The sequence below is a fragment of the Ovis aries genome, chromosome 18, assembly GCF_016772045.2.
Source record: "Ovis aries strain OAR_USU_Benz2616 breed Rambouillet chromosome 18, ARS-UI_Ramb_v3.0, whole genome shotgun sequence".
Lineage (NCBI taxonomy): Eukaryota > Metazoa > Chordata > Mammalia > Artiodactyla > Bovidae > Ovis > Ovis aries.
Genome location: NC_056071.1, coordinates 29,744,971 through 29,767,777, shown reverse-complemented (window position 1 = coordinate 29,767,777; position 22,807 = coordinate 29,744,971). Strand labels below are relative to the sequence as shown.

Genomic DNA, 22,807 nt, shown 5'->3' with positions numbered 1-22,807 from the left:
GCTTCATTCCAGCGCTCTAATAGTCACGACAAAGTAAGGAGAATAGTTGCAGAGGAGGGTCGTACAGCAAGAAACCTAATAGCTTGGAGTGTTCCACTAGAAAGCAAAGATGATGATGGTACGTATTTTTAAAAGTTTCATTTTTGTTGTAAATTAGAAGATACATTTAGTCTTGAACAGTAGGCGGACTGAAAACTGTGTATGTATGAAATCAGAAATAATTTTTAACTGCTTTTTAAATCTTACCTAATATGCAAATGTAAATGACATAGTTTCAGTTTCATACGAGGATGAAATTGGGTGTGTGGTTATGACTGGCAGATGGGTTTTCTTTAAAAATATTCATTTATTTCTTTGGCTGCGCTGGGTCTTAGTTACGGCACACAGGATCTTAATTGCATCACGAGAGATGTTGCAGCGCGCGAGCTCCAGAGCATGTGGGCTCAGTAATTGTGGCACATGCATAGGCTTGGTCGCTCTGCAGCATATGGGCTCTTGTAAGACTTCTCAGACCACGGATGGAACCTGCATCCTCTGCGTGGCAAGATGGATTCTTTACCACTGCACCACCAGCGAAGTCCCGCAGATTAGTTTTTTTAAAAGTTATAGGAGATTTAGATTTTTTTTTTTATTAAATCCTTCTTATAATATAGGTTTAAAAAATTCATTGTATTTACTGTGATTAGATACAATTTGATGTAATGGTTTAGAAAATAAAACACATTTCTTTTAGTTCTCATTATTATTTGAACTAGAAAAAGTGTCTTCTCTCTTCAGTCAGTTGAGTTCAATGTCTAGCAGTGTGAGCTTCGCCTAGGTCCTGGAGATCTAGAAGATTGAATAGGGGATACAGGAAACAGAATGTTGGAGTGTGCCAAAGTAGACCTCACTGTGAAATTTTCTGAAGGCTTGCAGGGTAGGCAGTACTGCAGCCTTGGAGTTGTATGATTTTTTTTTTCCTGGTTAGATTAGTTATGTATTTTAGGAGGAAAACTCCAGGAGATGGTGAAGGACAGAGAAACCTGGAGTGCTGCAGTCCGTGGGGCTGCAAAGAGTCAGACACAACTGAGCAACTGAACAACAACAACTACAAAAATTGCGTTGTGTTCTTTCCATTGCCTTATAGGAGCACATGATGGTGGTTTTTCTTGTTGCTAGTGATGTCAGCTTTAGTCACTTGGTTAAGGTTGTTTTACCCAAATTTCTCTGCTGTTAAGTAACAAATTATTTCTTTTGTAGTTAGTAATTTGTGGTAAGATAGTTTTAGAATATGTAAATACCCTGTTTCTCTTGAGATAGTCTACCCACTGCTTTTAGCTTCCTTTGATAATTCTAAATTTGATAAGTTGCTGCTCTGGTGGTTACAAAGTGTGATGTGCTAGTCCCATTGTTCCTTTACTGTTTGTTAGCTGACATTCTAGTGTAAGGAAAAGCTTTCCTTATCCCCCTTTGTATTTAAAAAGCATTTTAATGTATTTTAGAAAGCTTTTTATAGACTCATGGTTTCTTAGTTAATGAATTATAATCCATCACTCTTATTTTGAGGGTTAAATTTTTTCTAGATTTGTCTAGTTGAAGATCTGTTAAGCTGGCTCATTTCTACTTGCCGTATTCTTCTCTCTGAAAATATCCTTACACAGTGGGATGTTTCAAGCTATACGGGAATTCACCTAAGTTTATATTCTTTATTTATGTTTGAATTTTTTACACTTTAGTTTTACTTAAATTTTCTTTAAAATCTTATTTATTAAATTTATTTTATCTTTTTTACATTTATAACTTTGATCCATTTGCAGTTTATTCTTATATATATGGATTTAATTTTATCTTTTTCAATATGGGTAACAAGTTGTCCCAGGATCACTTACTATAAAGTCTGTCTTTGCTCTAGTTACTTGAGATGCCACCTTTATTGTAAACTGAGTTTTCATGTGTACTTACATTCTTTTCTACTAGTTTATCTAATTCATGTGTGAGTGCCGCACTATTTTAATTATATAGGCATTATGGTATTTTAAAATATCTGCTTGGACCAGTCCTTCCTTAGTAGCTTCTCATTGTCAGTCTTCCTAGATATTTTAGAGAGTGGTTATTTTGAATTACAAAAACTATTAAATAGAAGGGAAGTTAAATTTTTCTTTTTAAATTTAGCTTCATACTAGCTAAAGTCTTCCTGTGGAGCTTACTATTACTTCATTTCTTTGATTGAAAAATATGGCAACGTTATTTAGTACAAAAGTAGCATGAATCCTGAACATATGTTATGGTTGCTCTGTGTTATAATTTCATGAAGTTTTATTTTCTCAAAGTAATCCGAAGGTGTTATTTATTAAAATTGCTTCTATTCAAAAAATTGAAAGGAAAGAGAATATAATAATGAATCGAATCCTATATCAGTATATCTATGTATATCCTAATACTGCATGTAAGTATATAAAAAATTGGCCAGTACAGTTTTAAAGCTTCATATATGCTTACTGCAAAATAATGAAAATAAGAGCATAGAGAACTAGAACTTTCTGAATATCTATAATAATGACAAGGGAAGAATGTTAATATCATAATTTTTAATAAGGGTTATTTTATATTGTTAAAATGTTGCCACTTACAGCATAATCTTTATTTTTGCTTTTTAAAAAATAGCTCATTCTTTTATGGCTATATGCAGATATTTCTGAGGCTAATAATTCAATTTTTAAAAGTTTTCTTCTGTTCTTTGTTTTATTCCTGTTTCCTTTGATACTTGTTTTAAGCTGATTATTCTAATGGATATTCTAAAAAGCCTTCTGGTACATTCTTCTCTGTGATGAAAGGATGAATAAACAGCTGTGTAGGGGAGTAAAGAGTTCTCTGCCTCTAACCCTGGTAGAATAGTGAGACAGGCCCATTGATGTGCAGATAAATTGTTTGTAGGTGTTACGGCTCACTTCATTCTTACTGTTTCAACTGTTCTGGTTCAAAATTACTTTGCAGAAAGGAAAGTTATTCTGTTGTACATTACAGAATTTTACTCCTGTTTTGGAATAACTCTCAAGAATAGAATGATTATAAAACAGTAGTGTCTTTCTTAAAAAGAGCAAGTGAGAAAGCTCTAACTGCAGAAATACTAAAGAACCGAGAATCTCCCTTTTCAAAATGAAACTATATTTCATAAATCAGATAAATAAAACAAAATACTGAGTTTTTATTTATTTTTAAATGAAACAAAGATGAATATTTTTAATGATAAAAGGTACAATCCACAAAGAAGATCGATGTCATAAACCAGCAGAAACTAGATACATAAAGCAAAAATCAGAAGAAATATAAGGCAAAAGATATATATAATCATAGTGAGACATATTAACATTTCTCTGAGAATATTTTTATCAAATACAAAAAAATAAGAATAGGAGCATCTTAAATGATGTCATTAATACTTTATAATAGATTTCTATTATCCTCTACAAATATTTTTAACATTTAGTATCTCATTCATTGTAGTTAGATGTCCATAGAACATTTAGAAAAACTGACCAAAAGGTAAATATTACTAAATTTCAAAAAGTAGAATTCTTTTTCTGTGTGTGATTCAGTTATACATATACACATATGTTATTTCTGAAATTATTTTCCATTATAAGTTACAAAATACAGAATATAGTTCCCTGTGAAAGTGAAAGTCACTGAGTCATGTCCAACTCTTTGTAACCCCATGGACTGTAGCCCACCAGGCTCCTCTGTCCATGGAATTCTCCAGGCAAGAATACTGAAGTGGGCTGCCATTTCCTTCTCCAGGGTAACTTCCTGACCCAGGGATCGGACCCGGGTCTCCAGATTCTTTACTGTCTGAGCCACCAGGGAAGCCCTGTGCTATGTAGTAAACCTTTGTTGCTTGTTGCATATCTAATTTTTAAATTAGAACTCTAGCATTCTATTTATGCTAAGTCAAACAAGTGATGAAGGTGAAAAAGGAGAGTGAAAAAGCTGGCTTAAAACTCAACATTCAAAAAACTAAGTTAATGGCATCTGGTCCCCTCACTTCATGGCAAATAGATTGAGAAACATTGGAAACAATGACAGACTTTATTTTCTTGGGCTCTACAGATCACTGTGGATGGTGACTGCAGCCATGAAATTAAAAGACGCTTCCTCTTTGAAAGAAAGTCTATGACAAACCTAGACAGCATATTAAAAAGCAGAGACATCATTTTGCCAGCAAAGGTCCGTCTAGTCAAGGCTGTGGTTTTCCTAGTAGTCATGTACAGATGTGAGAGTTGGACCATAAAGAAAGCTGAGGGCTGAAGAATTGATGTTTTCCAACTGTGATGTTGGAGAAGACTCTTGAGAATACCTTGAATTACAAGGAGATCAAACTAGTCAATCCTAAAGGAAGTCAGTCCTGAATATTCATTGGAAGGCCTGATGCTGAAGCTCTAATACTTGGCCACCTGATGTGAAGAGCTGATTTGTTAGAAAAGACCCTGATGCTGGGAAAGATTGAAGGCAGCAGGAGAAGAGGACAACAAGGATCAGATGGTTGGATGACATCACTGACTCAATGGACATGCTGCTGCTGCTGCTAAGTCGCTTCAGTCGTGTCCGACTCTGTGTGACCCCATAGACGACAGCCCACCAGGCTCTCCGGTCCTTGGGATTCTCCAGGCAAAAATACGGGAGTGGGCTGCCATTTCCTTCTCCAGTGCATGAAAGTGAAAAGTGAAAGTGAAGTTGCTCAGTCGCGTATGACTCCTAGCGACCCCATGGACTGCAGCCTACCAGGCTCCTCCATCCATGGGATTTTCCAGGCAAGAGTACTGAGTTTAGCACAAACTCCAGGAGATGCTGAAGGACAGGGAAGCCTGGTGTGCTGCAGTCCGTGGGGGTCACAAAGAGTCGGACATGACTGAGCAACTGAACAGCAAAAACAAGTGGAATCAAAATGTCACAAATTTTTTGTTAGGCAAAAATTCCTAAGTTTTATAAAATATATATTATGCATATTATTTATACAAGCTTTTCTACTACATTTGATAAAGGCTTCAGAAAGAACATAAAAAAAAGAGATGGAGAAATTGGAAAACATAAACTACATGAAATGGGAGCCCTGAACATGAAATAGAAACGGAAACAAACTAGATAAAATTAAAAGATCCGCATATAGTCTAGTTTTTTAGAAGCACATCTGGAGCTCTGGTGAAGGAAAAACAATGCCTGAGCATTTGTATTTTTCAAAAATTTCCAAGATAATCTGATGTGCATCTGGATTTTAAAAAGTGATTACAGGTTTTTCTATTAAATGGTAGCTTTGGTGGTAAAGAATTCTATTATTTTTCCATTTACCAATCATTATACAATGGTATTAAGTGAGTAATAATTACATAGTCACAATAATGAAAGATATTTATCAGTTTTCAAAATCAATAGCCAGACAAAAAATAAAAGATTATTGTAAGCCATAATGGGAACATGATTAACCTAACAATATAAAATAATTACATACAATTTGGGAGGTCAAGCATAGTGACCAGGAAATACTGAGTTTTTAAATGGTAAAAAATTTATTCTTAATTTTATTGTCAAAATAAAATTTGAATTCAAAAAGTATTTTCAAAAGAGTTGTATGTAAGTTGAAGGGTATCACTCATTTGACTTTGTTTTTAAATTGTCAGACTATCTGATTTTTTCCTGTTCTAAGAAAACCAGTCAATTAAAACAGTCTCTGGTACCTTGGAAATTTGTTTTTTATTGTATCTGTAGTTCATGTTGGCCAGTTCAGTTTAGTCACTCATTCATGTCTGATTCTGTGACCCCATGGACTGCAGAACACCAGGCCTCCCTGTCCATCGCCAGCTCCTGGAGTTTACTGAAACTTATGTCTGTTGAGTCAGTGATGCCATCCAACCATCTCATCCTCCATCTTCCCCTTCTCCTCCCGCCTTCAATCTTTCCCAGCATCAGGATCTTTTCCAGTGAGTTGGTTCTTCGCATCAGGTGGCCAGAGTATTGGAGTTTCAGCTTCAACATCAGTCCTTCCAATGAATACTCAGGACTGATCTCCTTTAGGATAGGCTGGTTGGATCTCCTTGCAGTCCAAGGGAACTCTCAAGAATCTTCTCCAACACCACAGTTCAAAAGCATCAATACTTTGGTGCTTAGCTTTCTTTATAGTCCAACTCTCACATCCATACATGACTACTGGAAAAACCATAGCTTTGACTAGATGGACCTTTGTTGGCAAAGTAATCTCTGCTTTTTAATATGATGTCTAGGTTGGTCATAACTTTTCTTCCAAGGAGTAAGTGTCTTTTAATTTCATGGCTGCAGTTACCATCTGCAGTGATTTTTGAGCCCCCCAAAATAAAGTCTGCCACTGTTTCCACCATGTATAGATTAGTCTATGGTCTGTGGCAGGGGATTAGGTGTTAGCATGCCTGGAAGATTTGCATAGCTCAGTTTTATATTATCTATTTGTTGATCTATATATTTATCTATTTTTGCCTTAAGGAAAATCTAAATGTCAAACTGGTGGAAAATCAAAGAGGACAATTCAAGGCACTCATAAAACAGCAAAACAGGTACAGCATATATAACTTTATATTTTTGTTTTTAATTTCAGTTATAAATCTACTTTTTCAGGATTTGGATATTATGTTTTATCTTCATATAAAAATTTAATGTAACAATTTTATTTAACAAATGTGTATAGCATGTTATGTGTCTAACTTGTACTAAATACTTTACATAGATTAATTTGCTTCTTATGACAACCCTTTGATGTTATAGGAATTATTATTATCTTCATTTACAAATGAGGAAACTGAGGTAGAGAGAGTTTATGTAACTTGCTAGTATGTAACGCAGCCAAGATTTGAACCTATTCCATCAGTTTCTACATTTTACACTCTTAACTCCTCTGTGGCACATGCCATATTTGTGAGTTCTTCTATGATCTATTTTCTCAGTATAATGATGCCTTTCAGTTGTAGGATAATCAAGATGTATTGAATCTAAAATTTTTCAAATTATTCTACTAGGATTTTAGAACACAAGCCTACCTTATTTTAAAAATGTTTTTGCATATTTATAGTTAGCTTTGTAATCTGTAGGTATTTTCTCTGACCTTTTCATACAGTTTTAGTTTGATGTTATCAAATATACCAATATGTATTATGTAAACCAAAAACTATTCATAAGGAAAACATGGACTTCTAATCAAGGTGGCATTGTGAGTGCATAAAATATTCTCCACGTCTTATACACAAGAGGCATAAATGATAAAATATATTTATTTAGTGTATAATATTCCACAGCTAATTTCCACAAGGTTTTTTTCAATTTATTTTTAAATTTGCTCTACCATATTGAGTTGGTTTCTGCCATACAGTATTTTTTTTTTTAATTAAAGAGACAAAGGATTTTCAAAAATGAAATAAAAATCCCAGTGGATCAGGAGTAAAACAAACAAAAATATTCACAGGTAAATGGAGTTAGGGACACACACTTAATAGACAAGTCCTATGGGATAAGGAAGGCTGAAACACCCTGACTGTAGTAGGAAAACAGATCCAGACTCATGGTATAAAACTTCAGGTTTGTGCAGTGTTCTGCACTAGGAGACAAAGAATGCTACAATCTGCCTGGGGTTGTGGCCTGTGATAATTGACATCTGAAGCAATAAAAGAGAGTGGCCCTCCAGCTCATGACTAAGTCTGCTATATTCTTGAAGGGTGAGACCTTTAAGTCCCCAATAAAAGACCTCTGAAAGTGGGACCATGGTGGGCCAGATGATGGTAACCGTAAAACTAGTACACATGTAGTGAGCGTGAGCAAAGTGAAAAACTAAAGTAAAAGAAACAAATGCAAAATAAGGTTGCAAAGTAAAATATCAAAGCACAGGAGGAAAAAATATAAGATGTAAACAACAAATGAGAGATGAGGTAATGAAAAAAGGTCACTTTTTAACCATCTGTTTATTTATTTATTTTTAGCTGAGCCAGGTCTTCATCACTGTGCGGGCTTTTCTCTAGCTGTGGCCGCTGGGGGCTACTCCCCAGTTGTGGTGTGTGGGCTTTTTACTGCAGCGGCTTCTCTTGTTTCAGAGCACAGGCTCTAGAGCACATGGGCTTCAGCAGTTTTGGGCTCTGGAGCATAGGCTAAGTATATAATAAGCCTGTGTGGCACACGGGCTTTGTTCCTCAGAGGCACATGGATCTTCCCCAAACAGGGATTGAACCCATGTCTCCTGCATTGCCAGGTGGATTCTTTACTACTGAGCCATCAGGGAAGGCCCAAAAGGTCATTTTTTGAAAGAGGATTTTCAACTAAATGAGTTTAAATTCCTCAAAGGAAAGATGAAATAAAAAAGGGAAAATTCTGAAATAAAAGATGGATGTTAATTTTGAACATTTATAGATAAAAGTGAACATTTTAGAAATGAAAATGTCAGTGAAATTTTTAAAACCTACAGTTAGTAAGAATAAATGATATATTGGAAAAAGAGATGAAAGAATTTATGAATTGAAAGATATTACTTAAGAGGATTTAGAACATATCTCAGAGAACTGAAGAGATGGAAAATAGGAAAGAGAAATTGATTGAGAAATTCTAATATATGCCTTCTAGGACTTTTGAAATAGAGGATGAATAGTGGACATGCAATATTTGGAGAAAATACTGTTGACATTTTCCTTACTTTGAGTTCTCAAGAGGGTAACTGTAGAGCTGAGCAGGCTAAATGAAAATAGATTTATACTTAGATACATTGTAGAGAAGGGCTGTGGTAAAGAACCTGCCTGCCAGCCCAGGATCCCCTGGAAGAGGAAATGGCAACCCACTCCAGTATACTTGCCTGAAGAATCTCATGGACAGAAAGAGTTGCACAGAGTCAAACATGACTGAGCAACTTAGCATGCATGCACATTGTAGAGAACCCCCAAAATGTTAGAGTTAAGGATAAAACTGTAAACAAAACCACAGAGGAATAACAATAACCCTTGTTATGAACAAAAGAAGAGTGGAGCAATATCTGCGGTTATAAGGTGAAATAACTTTTAATCGAGAATTCTGTGCCCATTCAAATGATAGTTCACATGCAAGAGTGAAATAAAACCATTTTTAGATGTACAAATGCTAAGGGTTTGCCACCTACAGATTGTTAATGAAAGGACCATTAACGATATACTTCAGCAAAGAAGAAAAGGTAACCTGGAGGAGGGAGCTAGATAAAAAGATAGCTGTAAAATATGTCAGTAAATCTCATTAACTATTGATGTTTTAAAAAAACACTGACACAGTTAAATTTAGAAAGGTGGAGCTACAATCTTAAACAATATTAAGACATAGAAGATAGATTGTAGGAGTTTGGAGGGAAGTTAGTGTGATAAAATCCTTGTCTTCTTTAAGGAGTCTTTGTTTAAGGCTGGCTACTAAAGGAAGAAAACAAGTGGGCACGATTTCCAAATAAACAGAGGAAAAGAGAAAGTGAATAAACCAAAGCTTACTCACTCCAGTATTCTTGGGCTTCCCTGGTGGCTCAGATGATAAAGAATCTTTTTGCAATGCAGGAGACCTGGGTTCGATCCCTGGGTTCAATCCCTGGGCTGGGAAGATCCCCTGGAGAAGGGAGTGGCTGCTGACTCCAGTATTCTTGCCTGGAGAATTCCATGGACTGTATAGTCATAGGGTTGCAAAGAGTCAGACATGACTGAGTGACTTTCCCTTTCAACCAAATAGAGGACAAGAGAAAGGGGAAAAAGGAAAAATCATAGTAAGTGAAAAACATGAAAGATAGTGGTAGATATTAAATATAAATATTTTAGCAAGCATAATACATATAAACTGATTAAATTCAGTTCCTAAAAGTCAAGGTGGTTGAATTAAACCTCTCATTTTAAATTGAACTATATACTGCTTAATTTAACATTGCTGGGAGAAATATCAATAACCTCAGATATGCAGATGACACTACCCTTATGGCCGAAAGCAAAGAGGAACTGAAGAGTCTCTTGATGAGGGTGAAAGAGGAGAGTGAAAAAGCTGGCTTCAAATTCAACATTCAAAATACTATTAAGATCATGGCATTTGGTCCCATCACTTCATGGCAGCTAGATGGGGAAAGTGGAGAAACAGTGACAGACTTTATTTTCTTGGGCTCCGCAGATCACTGCAAATGGTGACTGTAGCCAGGAAACTAAAAGACGCTTGCTCCTTGGAAGAAAAGCTATGACAAACCTAGACAGCATGTTAAAAAGCAGAGACATACTTTGCTGACAAAGGTCTGTATAGTTAAAGCTTTGGTTTTTCCAGTAGTTATGTATGGATGTGAGTTGGACCCTAAGGAAGGCTGAGCACTGAAGAATTGATGCTTTTGAATTGTGATGTTGGAGAAGACTCTTCAGAGTCCCTTGGACAGCAAGCAGATCAAAGCAGTCAATCCTAAAGGAAGTCAACCCTGAGTATTCATTGGAAGGACTGATGCTGAAACTGAAGCCCAATACTTTGGCCATCTGATGTGAAGAGGAGAGTCATTAGAAAAGACCCTCATGCTGGGAAAGAGTGAAGGCAGGAGAAGGAGATGGCAGGGGACGAGATGATTGTATGTCATTACCGACTCAATGGACATGAGTTTGAGCAAGCTTCAGGAGATGGTGAAGGACAGGGAAGCCTGGCATGCTGCAGTCCATGGGATCGCAGAGTCAGACATAACTGAGTGACTGAGCAACAGCAAATATACTGCTTATAAGAGACACATTTAAAATGTCAAGGAAAGGTTTGAAACAAAGAGAAAAAAATCCGGGCAAAATACTTTATATTTTAGATGTACTCTAAAGCTAGAATAGTAGTGTTCATATCAAACCGGGTGAAATTCAACATGAAAAGCATTGATAACAGAAAGAAGGAAATTATATAATGGTAAAATGAATAATCATGCAAGGAGTATAAAAGTACAAATCTTTTAGGTACCTAACAGCATAGACTTGAAATATTTAAAGCTCAGTTTAATAGAATTACAAGGGGGAAAGATATATTCATGATCATAGTGGTAAATATTAATATCCTTTACTCAGAAACTGATAGATCAGAAACAATGGCAAGAATATAGAATTAAGATACAATTATACTTGAGCTCATATAAATACACACATGTATGTGTATGTGTGTATATTCATTGGCACTCAGTGTACACAAAGCATATGCAAAAATTGATCACTTCCTAGGTTATAAAGAAGTCTCAGTAAATAGAAGTCAGACAAGAGTATAGAATCCAGGCACAACCTGTTCTCTGACGGTAATGCAATTAAATTACAAATAAACTATGATTATTTTCATATAATATAAAAAATAAATTATTGATGGGTTAAAGAACAAATGAGAAAATAAAAAATTTAAATTATCTGGAAGGATGTATTTATGACATTGAACTACGAGAAGCTTTCTTAGATAAGACAAGCATAATTGATGGATATATTAAAATTTATATACTAAAAAACTTAAGATGAGCTTGACTGGGAGAAGATATCATGTATTAAGACTTTATAAAAGCTAAAATTCATCAGTAAAAGGACAAATAAACCAATAAAAAATGGGGGAAATTTGAATAGCCTGTAAACTTATGAAAAGATGCTCAGTTCAGTAGTTATCAGGGAACTATGTCTGCATTACTCATGAAATTCTACCACTTTGCCCTCTAGAAGTGAGTATCATCAGCAACATCTTCTTTGTTCCTCTTTTCTCTGAACATGCCCTTTCCCTTCTTGCTCTAGCTGAACGCTGACTCACCTGTGGGGATTCTGCTTCCTCCAGTTGTCTAAGTAGTAGTTGTCTCCCTCCCACCTCACCCCCACAGCCCTCCTGCCTCTGACCCTAGAGGTGGGTTATGTTCCCTGCTTCTTCCTCACTGGTATTTTAGGCAGTCTTTCTCCCACCTCCTAAAACTCCTCAGATTTAAAGCGTGTGCCATCAAGCTATGCCACCTGCTTCCCCTTCCCGTGGCAGCACTTAAACAGAATTCCAGGTCACTTCTCCTCATTCCTTGAAGGTATAATTTTCAGGCTCAGTGTGCGTGCTGTACCATTTGCTATCCTCTAAATTTCCTACATTTCTTTCCTCTAGTGGTTTTGTCTTCTGCTCATTCCTGTGGTCTTGCCTTGTTCTCACTAGCAGTGACTCTCCTTCTAGGATCTCAGTCTCAGCTATCCCTCTTCTACCTGTCATCTTTCTTTCTTTCTTTTTCTCTCTGATCATGTGACTCCAATAATTCTTTGCAGTCTGTAGATTCCATGCAATGTATAATTTACTGATCCTACCACCCTTTCATTATCCCTTATACTCCATATAAGGAAAACAATAGAATGGGAAAGACTAGAGCTCTCTTCAAGAAAATTAGACATACTAAAGGAACATTTCATGCAAACATGGGCACAGGAAAGGACAGAAATGGTATGGACCTAAACAGAAGCAGAAGATACTAAGAAGAGGTGGCAAGAATACACAGAAGAACTGTACAAAAAGCATTTTCATGACCCAGATAACCACGATGGTATGATCACTCACCTAGAGCCAAGGATCCTGGAATGCGAAATCAAGTGGGCCTAAGGAAGCATCACTACAAACAAACCTAGTGGAGGTGATGGAATTCCAGCTGAGCTATTTCAAATACTAAAAGATAATGCTGTGAAACTGCTGCACTCAATGTGCCAGCAAATTTGGAAAACTCAGCAGTGGACAAGGACTAGAAAAGGTCAGTTTTCATTCCAGTCCCAAAGAAAGGCAATGCCAAAGAATGCTCAAACTACCACACAATTGTACTCATCTCACATGCTGGTAAAGTAGGCTTTGTCAGATTATCAGGGGGAGTTGACAGAGTTCTAAGAGAGGGAAGTGAGAAATCTCAGTTTTCTCCTTCCCCTTTCCCTCTCTTTTTCTTTCTTTCTTCCTTGTTTTGTCTCAGAAGTGATTGATTAGATTAGTATATAGCATTTGTTATTTTGAATTTTATTTAAAACATGAAGTTCAGTTGTGTTTAACTTTTTCCAGAAATTTAGATCGCTTTGTCTTCTGCTGTATATCTTGGAAACAGGCACAGTAAGCCATAGCAACGAGATCAGTTCAGTCACTCAGTCATGTCCAAATCTTTGCGGCCTCATAGACTACAGCATGCCAGTCCTCCCTGTCCTGTCCTGTTCATCACCAACTCCCGGAGCCTACTCAAACTCAAGTCCATCAAACTAGTGATGCCATCCAACCATCTCATCCTCTGTCATCCCCTTATCATCCAACCTTCAATCTTTCCCAGCATCAGAGTCTTTTCAAATGAGTCAGTTCTTTGCATCAGGTGGCCAAAGTGTTGGCGTTTCAGCTTCAGCATCAGTCCTTCCAAAGAATATTAAGGACTGATTTCCTTTAGGATTGACTGGTTGGATCTCCTTGCAGTCTAAGGGACTTCTCAAGAGTCTTCTCCAACACCACAGTTCAGAAGCATCAATTCTTCAGCGCTCAGCTTCTTTATATAGTCCAGCTCTCACATCCATACATGACTATTGGAAAAACAATAGCTCTGACTAGATGGATCTTTGTTGGCAAAGTAATGTCTCTGCTTTTTAATATGTTGCCTAGGATTTTCATAGCTTTTCTCCCAAGGAGTAAGCATCTTTTAATTTCATGGCTGCAGTCACCATCTGCAGTGATTTTGGAGCCCCCCAAAATAAAGTCTCAAACTGTTTCCATTGTTTCCCCATCTGTTTGCCATGAAGTGATGGGATCAGATGCCATGATCTTAGTTTTCTGAATGTTGAGTTTTAAGGCAACTTTTTCACTGTCCTCTTTCACTTTCATCGAGAGGCTCTTTAGTTCTTCTTAGCTTTCTGCCATGAAGGCGGTGTCATCTGCTTATCTGAGATTATTGATATTTCTCCCAGCAGTCTTGATTCCAGCTTGTGCTTCATCCAGCTCAGCATTTTGCATGATGTCCTCTGCATATAAGTTAAATAAGTAGGGTGACAACACACAGCTTTGACATACTCCTTTCCTGATTTGGAACCAGTCTGTTGTTCCGTGTCCAGTTCTAACTCTTGCTTCTTGACCTGCATACAGATTTCTCAGGAGACAGATCAGGTGGTCTGGTATTCCCATCTCTTTCAGAATTTTCCACAGTTTGTTGTGATCCACACAGACAAAGGGTTTGGTGTAGTCAATAAAGCAGAAGTAGATGTTTTTCTGGAACTCTCTTCCTTTTTGGTGATCCAGCAAATGTTGGCAATGAAATAGTTACCTAATTTTGAATCTTGGCTTTGTCTCTTAGTGTGAGACTTTGGGTTTATCATTTAATTTAGCTACACCTAAGTTTTCTCCTGTAAAAAATGGAGCTAATAGTAGTAACTGTGATGGGCTTCCCTGGTGGCTCAGTGGTAAAGAATCTGCCTGCCAAAGCAGGAGACGTGGGTTCAGTCTCTGGTCTGGAAAGGTCCCACATGTCTTGGGGCAACTAAGCTTGTGTGCCACAACTATTGAGCCTGTACCCAGAACCTGGGAGCTGCGACTACTGAGCTCGCATCCTGCAGCTGCTGAAGCTCTCGTGCCTAGAGCCCCTGTTCTGCAGCAAGAGAAGCCACCGCAGTGAGAAGCCTGCACACCGCAACTAGAGAGCAACCTCTACTTGCCACAACTAGAGAAAAGCCCAAGCAGCAATGAAGACCCAGCACAGCCAAACAATCAGTAAATAAAAAATAGTAACTATGGTAATACTTACTTCAAAGATTAAATGAAATATAGCTATATGGAAAGCACTTAACACTGTGCCTGGCACATAGCAAGCATGCCGTGAATGTTAAGTGCCGCTGCAGTTATTATCATCACTGCTGTTATTTTTATCAGTGGTTGGAAAAGAACCCTATATTTTGAAACTTTATACAGACTTATCAGACAATTTGACATGTCTCTTCTACCTTTCTCCACAAGTTTGGCAGTTTTGCCAGTATTTTATTCACATTTTTCTTTGAGCATATTTCGTTTCCTCTTTATCTTTCCCCCTCTAATCATACCTAACATCATATAGGTACTTACTGTGGGCTAGGTGCTTTGTGAAATGTTCTGTGAACAGTGAAGCAGAAGCTGGAAGTTTAGGTTCTGGTCCCAGTTCTGTCATTCAGCCTTTTGACTGGGTGAACAGATTGACTGTTACTAAGCCTTCGTTTTGTCATGTACAGAATAGGGATAATAATACTTGTCCTGTCTTTATATAATACTTTGTTTTGAATATTAAATGATATGTTTTCAAGAGGTGGGACAAATTCAGAGAGTAGCACTGACATATGTACACTGCAATGGTGAAATAGCTGGCTGGCGGGAAGCAGCTGCAGAGCACAGGGAGCTCAGCTCATGCTTGGATGACCCACAGTGGGGGGTGGGGAGCAGGAGGGAGCCTCAACAGGAAGGGCATATGTGTATACTTACAGCTGGTTCACATTGGTATAAGCAGAAACCGACACAGCACTGTAAAGCAATTGTTGTTTAGTTGCTAAGTTGCTTTACGACCCCATGGACTGTAGCCTTCCAGGCTTCACTGTTCACACAGGATTTCTCAGGCAGAAACACTGGAGCAGGTTACCATTTCCTTCTCCAGGGGATCTTCCTGACCCACGGATTGAACCTGCATCTTCTGCTTGGCAGGCTGATTCTTGACCGCTGAGTCACCAGGGAAAGCATAAAGCCATTATCCTGCAATTTAAAAAAGCCCTTCATAAAATAAAATATGCAAATATAAAGACTGCTATTTTTGTCTAACTTAAATGTCCGATTTGCATAGTACATTGCCCTTCAGATGGAGTTACCTAGATGTAATTTATTCCTTTCTAGAGTCTTTCTTAATAGAAGTCTCACATAGAGCAATCACAGGGAATAGAAACATCTTAACTTGAAAGCAGTTTTGCCTATTATGCATTTTAAGAAAGGCTGGCTAAAGTATTTGAATAATATACATATGGATACATGATAGGGTAAATACATAAATGGGTGAAGATGAGTCACAGTAATTTTGAGAATTTCATACTAAGATTAGTGTCTGAATTCACAGGAAGCTACTAGTGCTTCACTGATTATTCTAGAAAAAGTTTGTGATGGAGGTATAATTCAGGAAAATTCAAGTGAACTTTAAGTTTGTGTGGAATATAGGGAGAGAAATGAGGTGGTCTGGAATATCTGGTAAAGGGCTGTTAGCACAGGGCCTTGGGGTGCAGTGTAATGGGAAGTCAGTGGTGTAATTGTAGAGCTCTAACTGGAAGATGGTCTCCTGTGGCTCTGTGATCTTGGACAAACCAGCCTCTAAATCTCAGTTTTCTAAGCTGTAAAGTACAGCTAATAATACATACTTTAAAATTTGTATAAGGGGATATTTGCCATCATAATTAAATTATTACTACTAGAGTTGGAAAGTACTTGGAGAGCCGTTAAGGCAAAGGTTTTGTGGGTTGTTGATGATTGCTTTAAATTTTGTTGCTTGAGTGTTGAGAATTTGGGCCTGGATTAGGACTGTCAGATAAAATACTTACTAATTTTTATTTGCTGGGTCTGACAGCCTTCATCTGGATGAAGGACTGTGGAAGGAGGATGAGCAGCTCCATTTCAGCCTTTTAAGTGTGTGTGTCTTTGTGTGTGTAAATGTTTTGTTTGCTTGCCTTTTGGTAACGAAGATTCTGTATAAGCCAAAGGCTGGCTATAAAAGAGTTTTCAAGTATAGAAGTCACTGTTACTTTGAAGGCCAAAGCGTAAAACAAAACTGAAGCCTCTTAGCTTCTATTTTGGGTGTTCTTCACTCTGGGACTCTTACATGAAGAAGGGAAAACAAACAAGCTAATAGAAATGGCTTACACACATACAGGACAACCCAAAGAAACTTGGAATTGTTTGCTGTTCTAACTGTAGTACAAGGATTTATTTACTTATCAGTTTAAGTAGCCACAGAGAGAAAAGCAACTTGTTTGTACTTCTAGTGAGAAGGTTCACGTCTTCCTATAAACTACACACTCATGTTTGTGGTGGAATGATTCTTTGGTAGTCTATAAAAGTGTAGAATATAATCTTGTATTTCCAAAATCTGCCTGTGCAAACGAGGAAAGACTGGGTCATATGAATGCTGTAGTTACTTTATTTGGTGAATCTGCTCTACAGCTGATGCTTGGTTTTCTTCATCAGTATTCTTTTCTAGTAAATTGTTTTGTGTTTATATATTGATTTTTACTTGTAGTGGAAAAATGGTTTAAGATAAAGGTAAGTAACAATATAAGTAAAGAATATGTCATTTCTAAGTGAAAAGAATATATGCAGCAATTTCACAGTGATGAAATGGGTATCTGTTATTTGTTAGTGTATTTAAATGTGCCACACATATATTTTAGTAAACCAGGAGCCCTTTTAGTGCTCCTTTTTGACCAAGCGTCTATTCATCATTAAAATCATCCTAGTTTTCAATGAGACATGTAATTGATATTACAAACCTGCTGCTTTTGTTTAAAATGAGAAGCTTTGTTTTGGTGAATTCAGTATGATGTAAGGTGAAAAGAAAGACATCATGTTTTTAAGTATTTATGTTGAAAAGTGTGATTTATAAAAAAATCTAGTTCCTGGAAGCATCAGAAAATTTTTTTTCATGTTTTATTTCATCAGAACACTACAGTAGACTGTAAAATGACATCATCTACAGCTGGAGATAAACACTTTGATAAAAGTCCCACTAAAACAAGACACCCTCGGAAAGTTGATCTAAGAGCTCGATACTGGGCATTTCTTTTTGACAATCTTCGCCGGGCAGTAGATGAAATCTATGTGACTTGTGAATCAGATCAGAGTGTGGTGGAATGTAAGGTAAGGTTTGCTTTAAGTTTTTGTAATCCATTTGACCTCAGATTCGCCAGTTTTTGCTCTATCTAAGTTGATTATTTACCTTCAGTATTAACTATAATCTCCATGCTATACACTACATCCTCAGAACTTACTCATCTTAAAACTGAAAGTCTGTACCCTTAACTGGCATCTCCCTATTTCCCCTATCATTTGCAGCCACTATTCTACTGTCGGCTTCTGTGAATGCGTCAGGTTTTTCTTCGTTTTGATTTTTTAAGATTATCCTTGTTGTTGTTTGCGTTACCTAATTGTGTGCTTTTCTATTCTGTGCAAGACTGGGTAGAAAATTGTCTTGATATATATAGTCTTAGGCGAGAAATTAAAAGATAGGTACACACACACACACACACACACACACACACACACACAGAGTTTATTACAAGGTCTCTCTTGGCTGCATTCTCCGTTGGTACTGTAGGTGGCATTAGTGAGTTTTTCACATTCTTTGGTTTCATGTTTAACGTCTTTAACTGGACATTGCCCCTTTTCTTGGAGAAGGCAATGGCACCCTACTCCAGTGTTCTTGCCTGGAGAATCCCAGGGACGTGGGAGCCTGGTGGGCTGCTGTCTATGGGGTTGCACAGAGTCAGACACGACTGAAGTGACTTAGCAGCAGCAGCAGCCCCTTTTCTATTGAGATCACTCTCATCAACTTTGGTGAGGGGAAAGTGAGATTGATGGCTAACCGTAAACAACTCTGAGTGGGATTTGGAAGTAGTTGTAAGGTGTGTTTTCTAATTTTAGATAACCTTGTGTTTGTAATAGGATGTCAAACAGACACATAGCATAATCTGTCTCTGAAAATGCACTGGAAAGCCCGGACTTTTAGTAGATACAAACTATATGCTGTATCTATACTAAATAAAATTATCTTGAGAAAAATCAGGATGATATATCTTCATAGAAAGATTACAGAGGCAGCTTCTGTTTCTACAGTGAACATGGTTAAAAATCCTGAAAGTCATTATTTAACCTTTGAAATATATGAAGAGTCAAAGCAAAGTTATATGTTGAAACAATAGCTGTTTCCTCTAAAATTGGAAACAGCCAAAATGTGTTTTAAACTAACTTAAAAATATGACTCAACAGAAACAGGTTTCCGAATGAACAGTGATTGAAATCATCCAAGTTTATGCTTTGGTTGTCACAATTAATATTGTTACTATCAGCTTGTAAAACTTTTTTATGTTTTAAGAAAATATTTTTAAGGAAAATCATATTGTTAGGGTGTAGTCTCCACTCCTTGTTTTCCATTTCAACCTGCGGGGAACTGGATGTGTGGCTCTGGGATATTGGGGACCCTGTGGAATATAGAAACTGGTACCTGTATCTCCCTTAGAGATTTCATAGCATTACAAGCTTGCTGGAATAGCTCATGCCAGCTGGGCTTAGAGGGACTTCAGGGTAGTAAGCTTTCTTTGGAAGGAATTAGGATGGGACTTGTCACTGATCGAGTAAAGAGGACCGCCAGTGCATCTCATGATTTCTGTGAGGGAAGGATTGTAGACATCGGTGAAGATGTTGGAGTAATAGGGACTTCCTGTGAGGACACTTGGTTAGGTGTCAGTAGAATACACCAAAGTCTGATAGAGTTGAGGCAGATCTTGCTTTGGGCAGAGGGAGCCAGGGTGGACCTGACCACTGCCTAGAGACCCATGAGTGCTCCCTGTGCAGAAACTACCATGTACTGCAGAGATCAGTGGGGACTGCGCACTCACATTGATCCAGAGAAGGGTCAGGGATGCATCTCTGCCTGGCAGCACTTGACTCTGTTGTTGGTCAGCATCATCTTAGTCCCTGGAGAAGGACTGGCTGATGACTACTGAAGATCCATCACTAATATCTGGTAAGCTCTGTAAGTGGAATATTGCTCTGTTCCCACAACTGCCACTTACGGCAGGGACATAAGTTTGTGAATGTAGGATAGTGTTAAGGGGTACAGAGGAGGAAGAGACGAACGACTCGGTGAAAACAACCCGAATTCCTCCCCCACAACAGGCATCTGCTAAAGGCTGTCCAGTTCTCACCTGTGCTAGGTTGTCAGACAACAATAGGCAGATTGTCTGAAGGTAGGATGTAAAAATCAAACTTTGATAATTGAATGTGACTGAAAAATTGCGGATTTCACTGAGCATACTCAGCAGGTTTAGGATTCAGCTGAGTAGCTAGTTATATGTGGAAAAAGATAAAAGTATTCTGTTTATATCTCAAAAGTTGAGACTTCTCATTTCAACAAGTTAAGTAAGGATCAAAATGATATGTGAGAAAATGCTTAGAAAAGTATAACATACAATAAAAAGAAAATAAATTTTATAATTAGATGAAAGGAGAAGTCACAGATGGAGAAAAGGGAATATAGATCCAGAACAGAAAAGAATCATTATAGAAGCAGGAAGAATATAGGAGAATAGGAATGTCCCAAAGGCCATGGAAGAAGGACTGGTACATAGGTTAAGAATGACTGCAGTTGAGAGAAAGCTTGGCATTCAAGAGGGATAAGAACAGATGGGATCAAGGTGGAAACTTGTGATAAGAATTTGGAATTCCATTTGAGGGGTTCTTTGCCCTTTTATATTTTCAAGAAGTAGGAGGTATGAGGTTGGAAGTTGGAAGAGGGTGGAAAGATCTGAAATGACTGTGATGGAGAATGAAAGGGCAGACTTTTGGAAGCCACAGGGTTGCCCAGCAACCTTGAAGGTCACAGTTGAGACTGGAAATTCTTCTCTTTCCTGTATGTGTAATTTTCCTTATTAGAGTCTTCTCCTATCAGCACACTACTTGCTTATTTCTCTTCCATTCTAAACTACAGCAATAAAAACAATAAAAAGAAACCCCCAAACCCTATCTCTGTTTTACTTATTCTTTCATCTACTGTCCCAGACCCCATTTTCCTCCTCTCCTTCTTAGCCAGGTTTCTTAGAAGACGCCTGCCTTTTTGCGGCCTCCATTTCCTTTTCTCTCAGGAACTCATTTGTCTACTCCAGCCTGGCGTCACGTCCCTATCAGAGCTCCTATTAAACTCTTATTAAAGTCACTCAGCGTTGCTCAGTCCAGTGGGTGTTTTTCTGTCCCTCCCTTGATCTCTGAGTAGCATTTCACACTGTTGAGCACTCCCCTCTTGCAGCACTCTCTCCTTTGGCTTTTATAGAACCACCACTGCTAGTTTTCTTCCTTCTTTGTTGGTTGCTGCCTCTGCTTCCTCTTAGTTGGCTTTTCCTTTTCCACCTGACCTTTAGCTTTTGGGAATTCATTAAGGCTCATCTTAGACCATCTTCTTTTCTCACTATTAGTTTCTCCCTCTGCGATTTCTCCATGCCATGGCTTAATTTATTGTTGCTTTTCTGATGATTCTTAAATTTATATCTCTAGCCTATACTTTTCTTCTGATTTTCAGACTTGTATATCCAAATAGCCTCGTTGGCATCTCCACTTGGATATTTCATAAGCATGTCAAACTGATGTATATAGAAACAAGTTCATGATGACTCCTTCTACCCTAAACCTGGAGATATATTTTTCTTCCCTGAATTGGCAGGTAGTCCCTCCATCTTCCTCCCTTTACCCCACACCAGCCACTGTCCAATGAATGGACCTCTTTGAGTTCAATTCAGTTCTGTTGCTCAGTCGTGTCCGACTCTTGATGACCCAATGGACTGCAGCACACCAGGCTTCCCTGTCCATCACCAGCTCCTGGAGCTTACTCAAACTCATGTCCATTGAGTTGGTGATGCCATCCAACCATTTCATCCTCTGTTGTCCCCTTCTCCTGCCTTCAACCTTTCCCAGCATCAGGGTCTTTTCCAATGAGTTAGTTCTTTGCATCAAGTGGCCAAAGTATTGGAGTTTCAGCTTCGGCGTCAGACCTTCCAATGAATATTCAGGACTTATTTCCTTTAGGATGGACTAGTTTTATCTTCTTGCTGTCTAAAGGACTCTCAAGAGTCTTCTCTATCACCACAGTTCAAAAGTATCAATTCTTTGGTGCTCAGTTTTCTTTATAGTCTAACTCTCACGTCTGTACTGGAAAAGCTATAGCTTTGACTAGATAGACCTTTGTTGGCAAAGTAATGTCTCTGCTTTTAGTACTCTTTGAGTATTACCTCCTAAATCTTTCCAACCTGTCCACTTCTCTTATTCTCTACTGCTACCATTCTAGTCCAAGCTGCCATTATATTAGTAAAATCCCTGGATCACAATTGAAATCTTCTAGCAGGACTCCCTGCATCCTTCCAATCCATTCTCTATACGATAGGCAAACTGATACTTAAACATGAGCTCTGATTTCTTTGATTATAGCTCCTCAAAAGTTTCCCTTAGCTCTGTGCATTAAAATCTCCAGCATGACCTTCAAATCTTGAGTGAGTTGATTTGTGTAAACCTCATTTCACACCACTTTTCTCTCCTCCCTTCTGCCTCATTTAAACCAGCCTTCTTTCGATTACTCAAACATCCCAGGTACCCGCAAGTCTTCAGACCTTTCCACATTCTGATTTTTTTTGCCGAGACACTCATCCTCACTTTTCTTGCCCAGCACCTCTTCACCTCCCCCATCCCTTTTATCTAACTCCCATTCCTAGTATAGGTTTCAATTTAAGTGTCACTTTCTCAGGAGAGCTTATCATGTTTCAGACTAAATCAGGTTCCCTGCTGATATAGAGTTCACCCTCTTATCTGCATGGGATTGATTCCAAGACACCTCTCCTGCCCTTGCCATGTGGATACCAATATCCACAGATGCTCGAGCCCCTTTTATAAAATGATGTAATGCATTCAGCCCTGGATATCCATGGGTTCTGCTTGGGCACGTATGGCCTGACTGTACTCTCATAGCATACTTTCCCTAGAAACATTTTATCACAGTTGAAACTACATAATTGTTTATTTTGTTGTTTTTACATCTGTCTCCCTTACTAGACATGAAGCTCCCAGA

The 22,807-nt window shown here is 37.9% G+C and overlaps 1 protein-coding gene across 13 annotated transcripts in view; it reads left to right on the top strand.

Annotated features, from left to right (window-relative positions):
- Positions 1-22,807, top strand: part of SCAPER (S-phase cyclin A associated protein in the ER) — a 396,299-nt gene that overhangs the window by 35,761 nt on the left and 337,731 nt on the right. For all 13 annotated transcript variants that reach the window (XM_060401720.1, XM_060401719.1, XM_042235193.1 and 10 more), the window contains exons 3-5: positions 1-118; positions 6,487-6,557; positions 17,641-17,838. In XM_060401720.1, coding sequence (XP_060257703.1) covers positions 1-118; positions 6,487-6,557; positions 17,641-17,838 — 387 coding nt within the window. The remainder of the gene's footprint in view (positions 119-6,486; positions 6,558-17,640; positions 17,839-22,807) is intronic.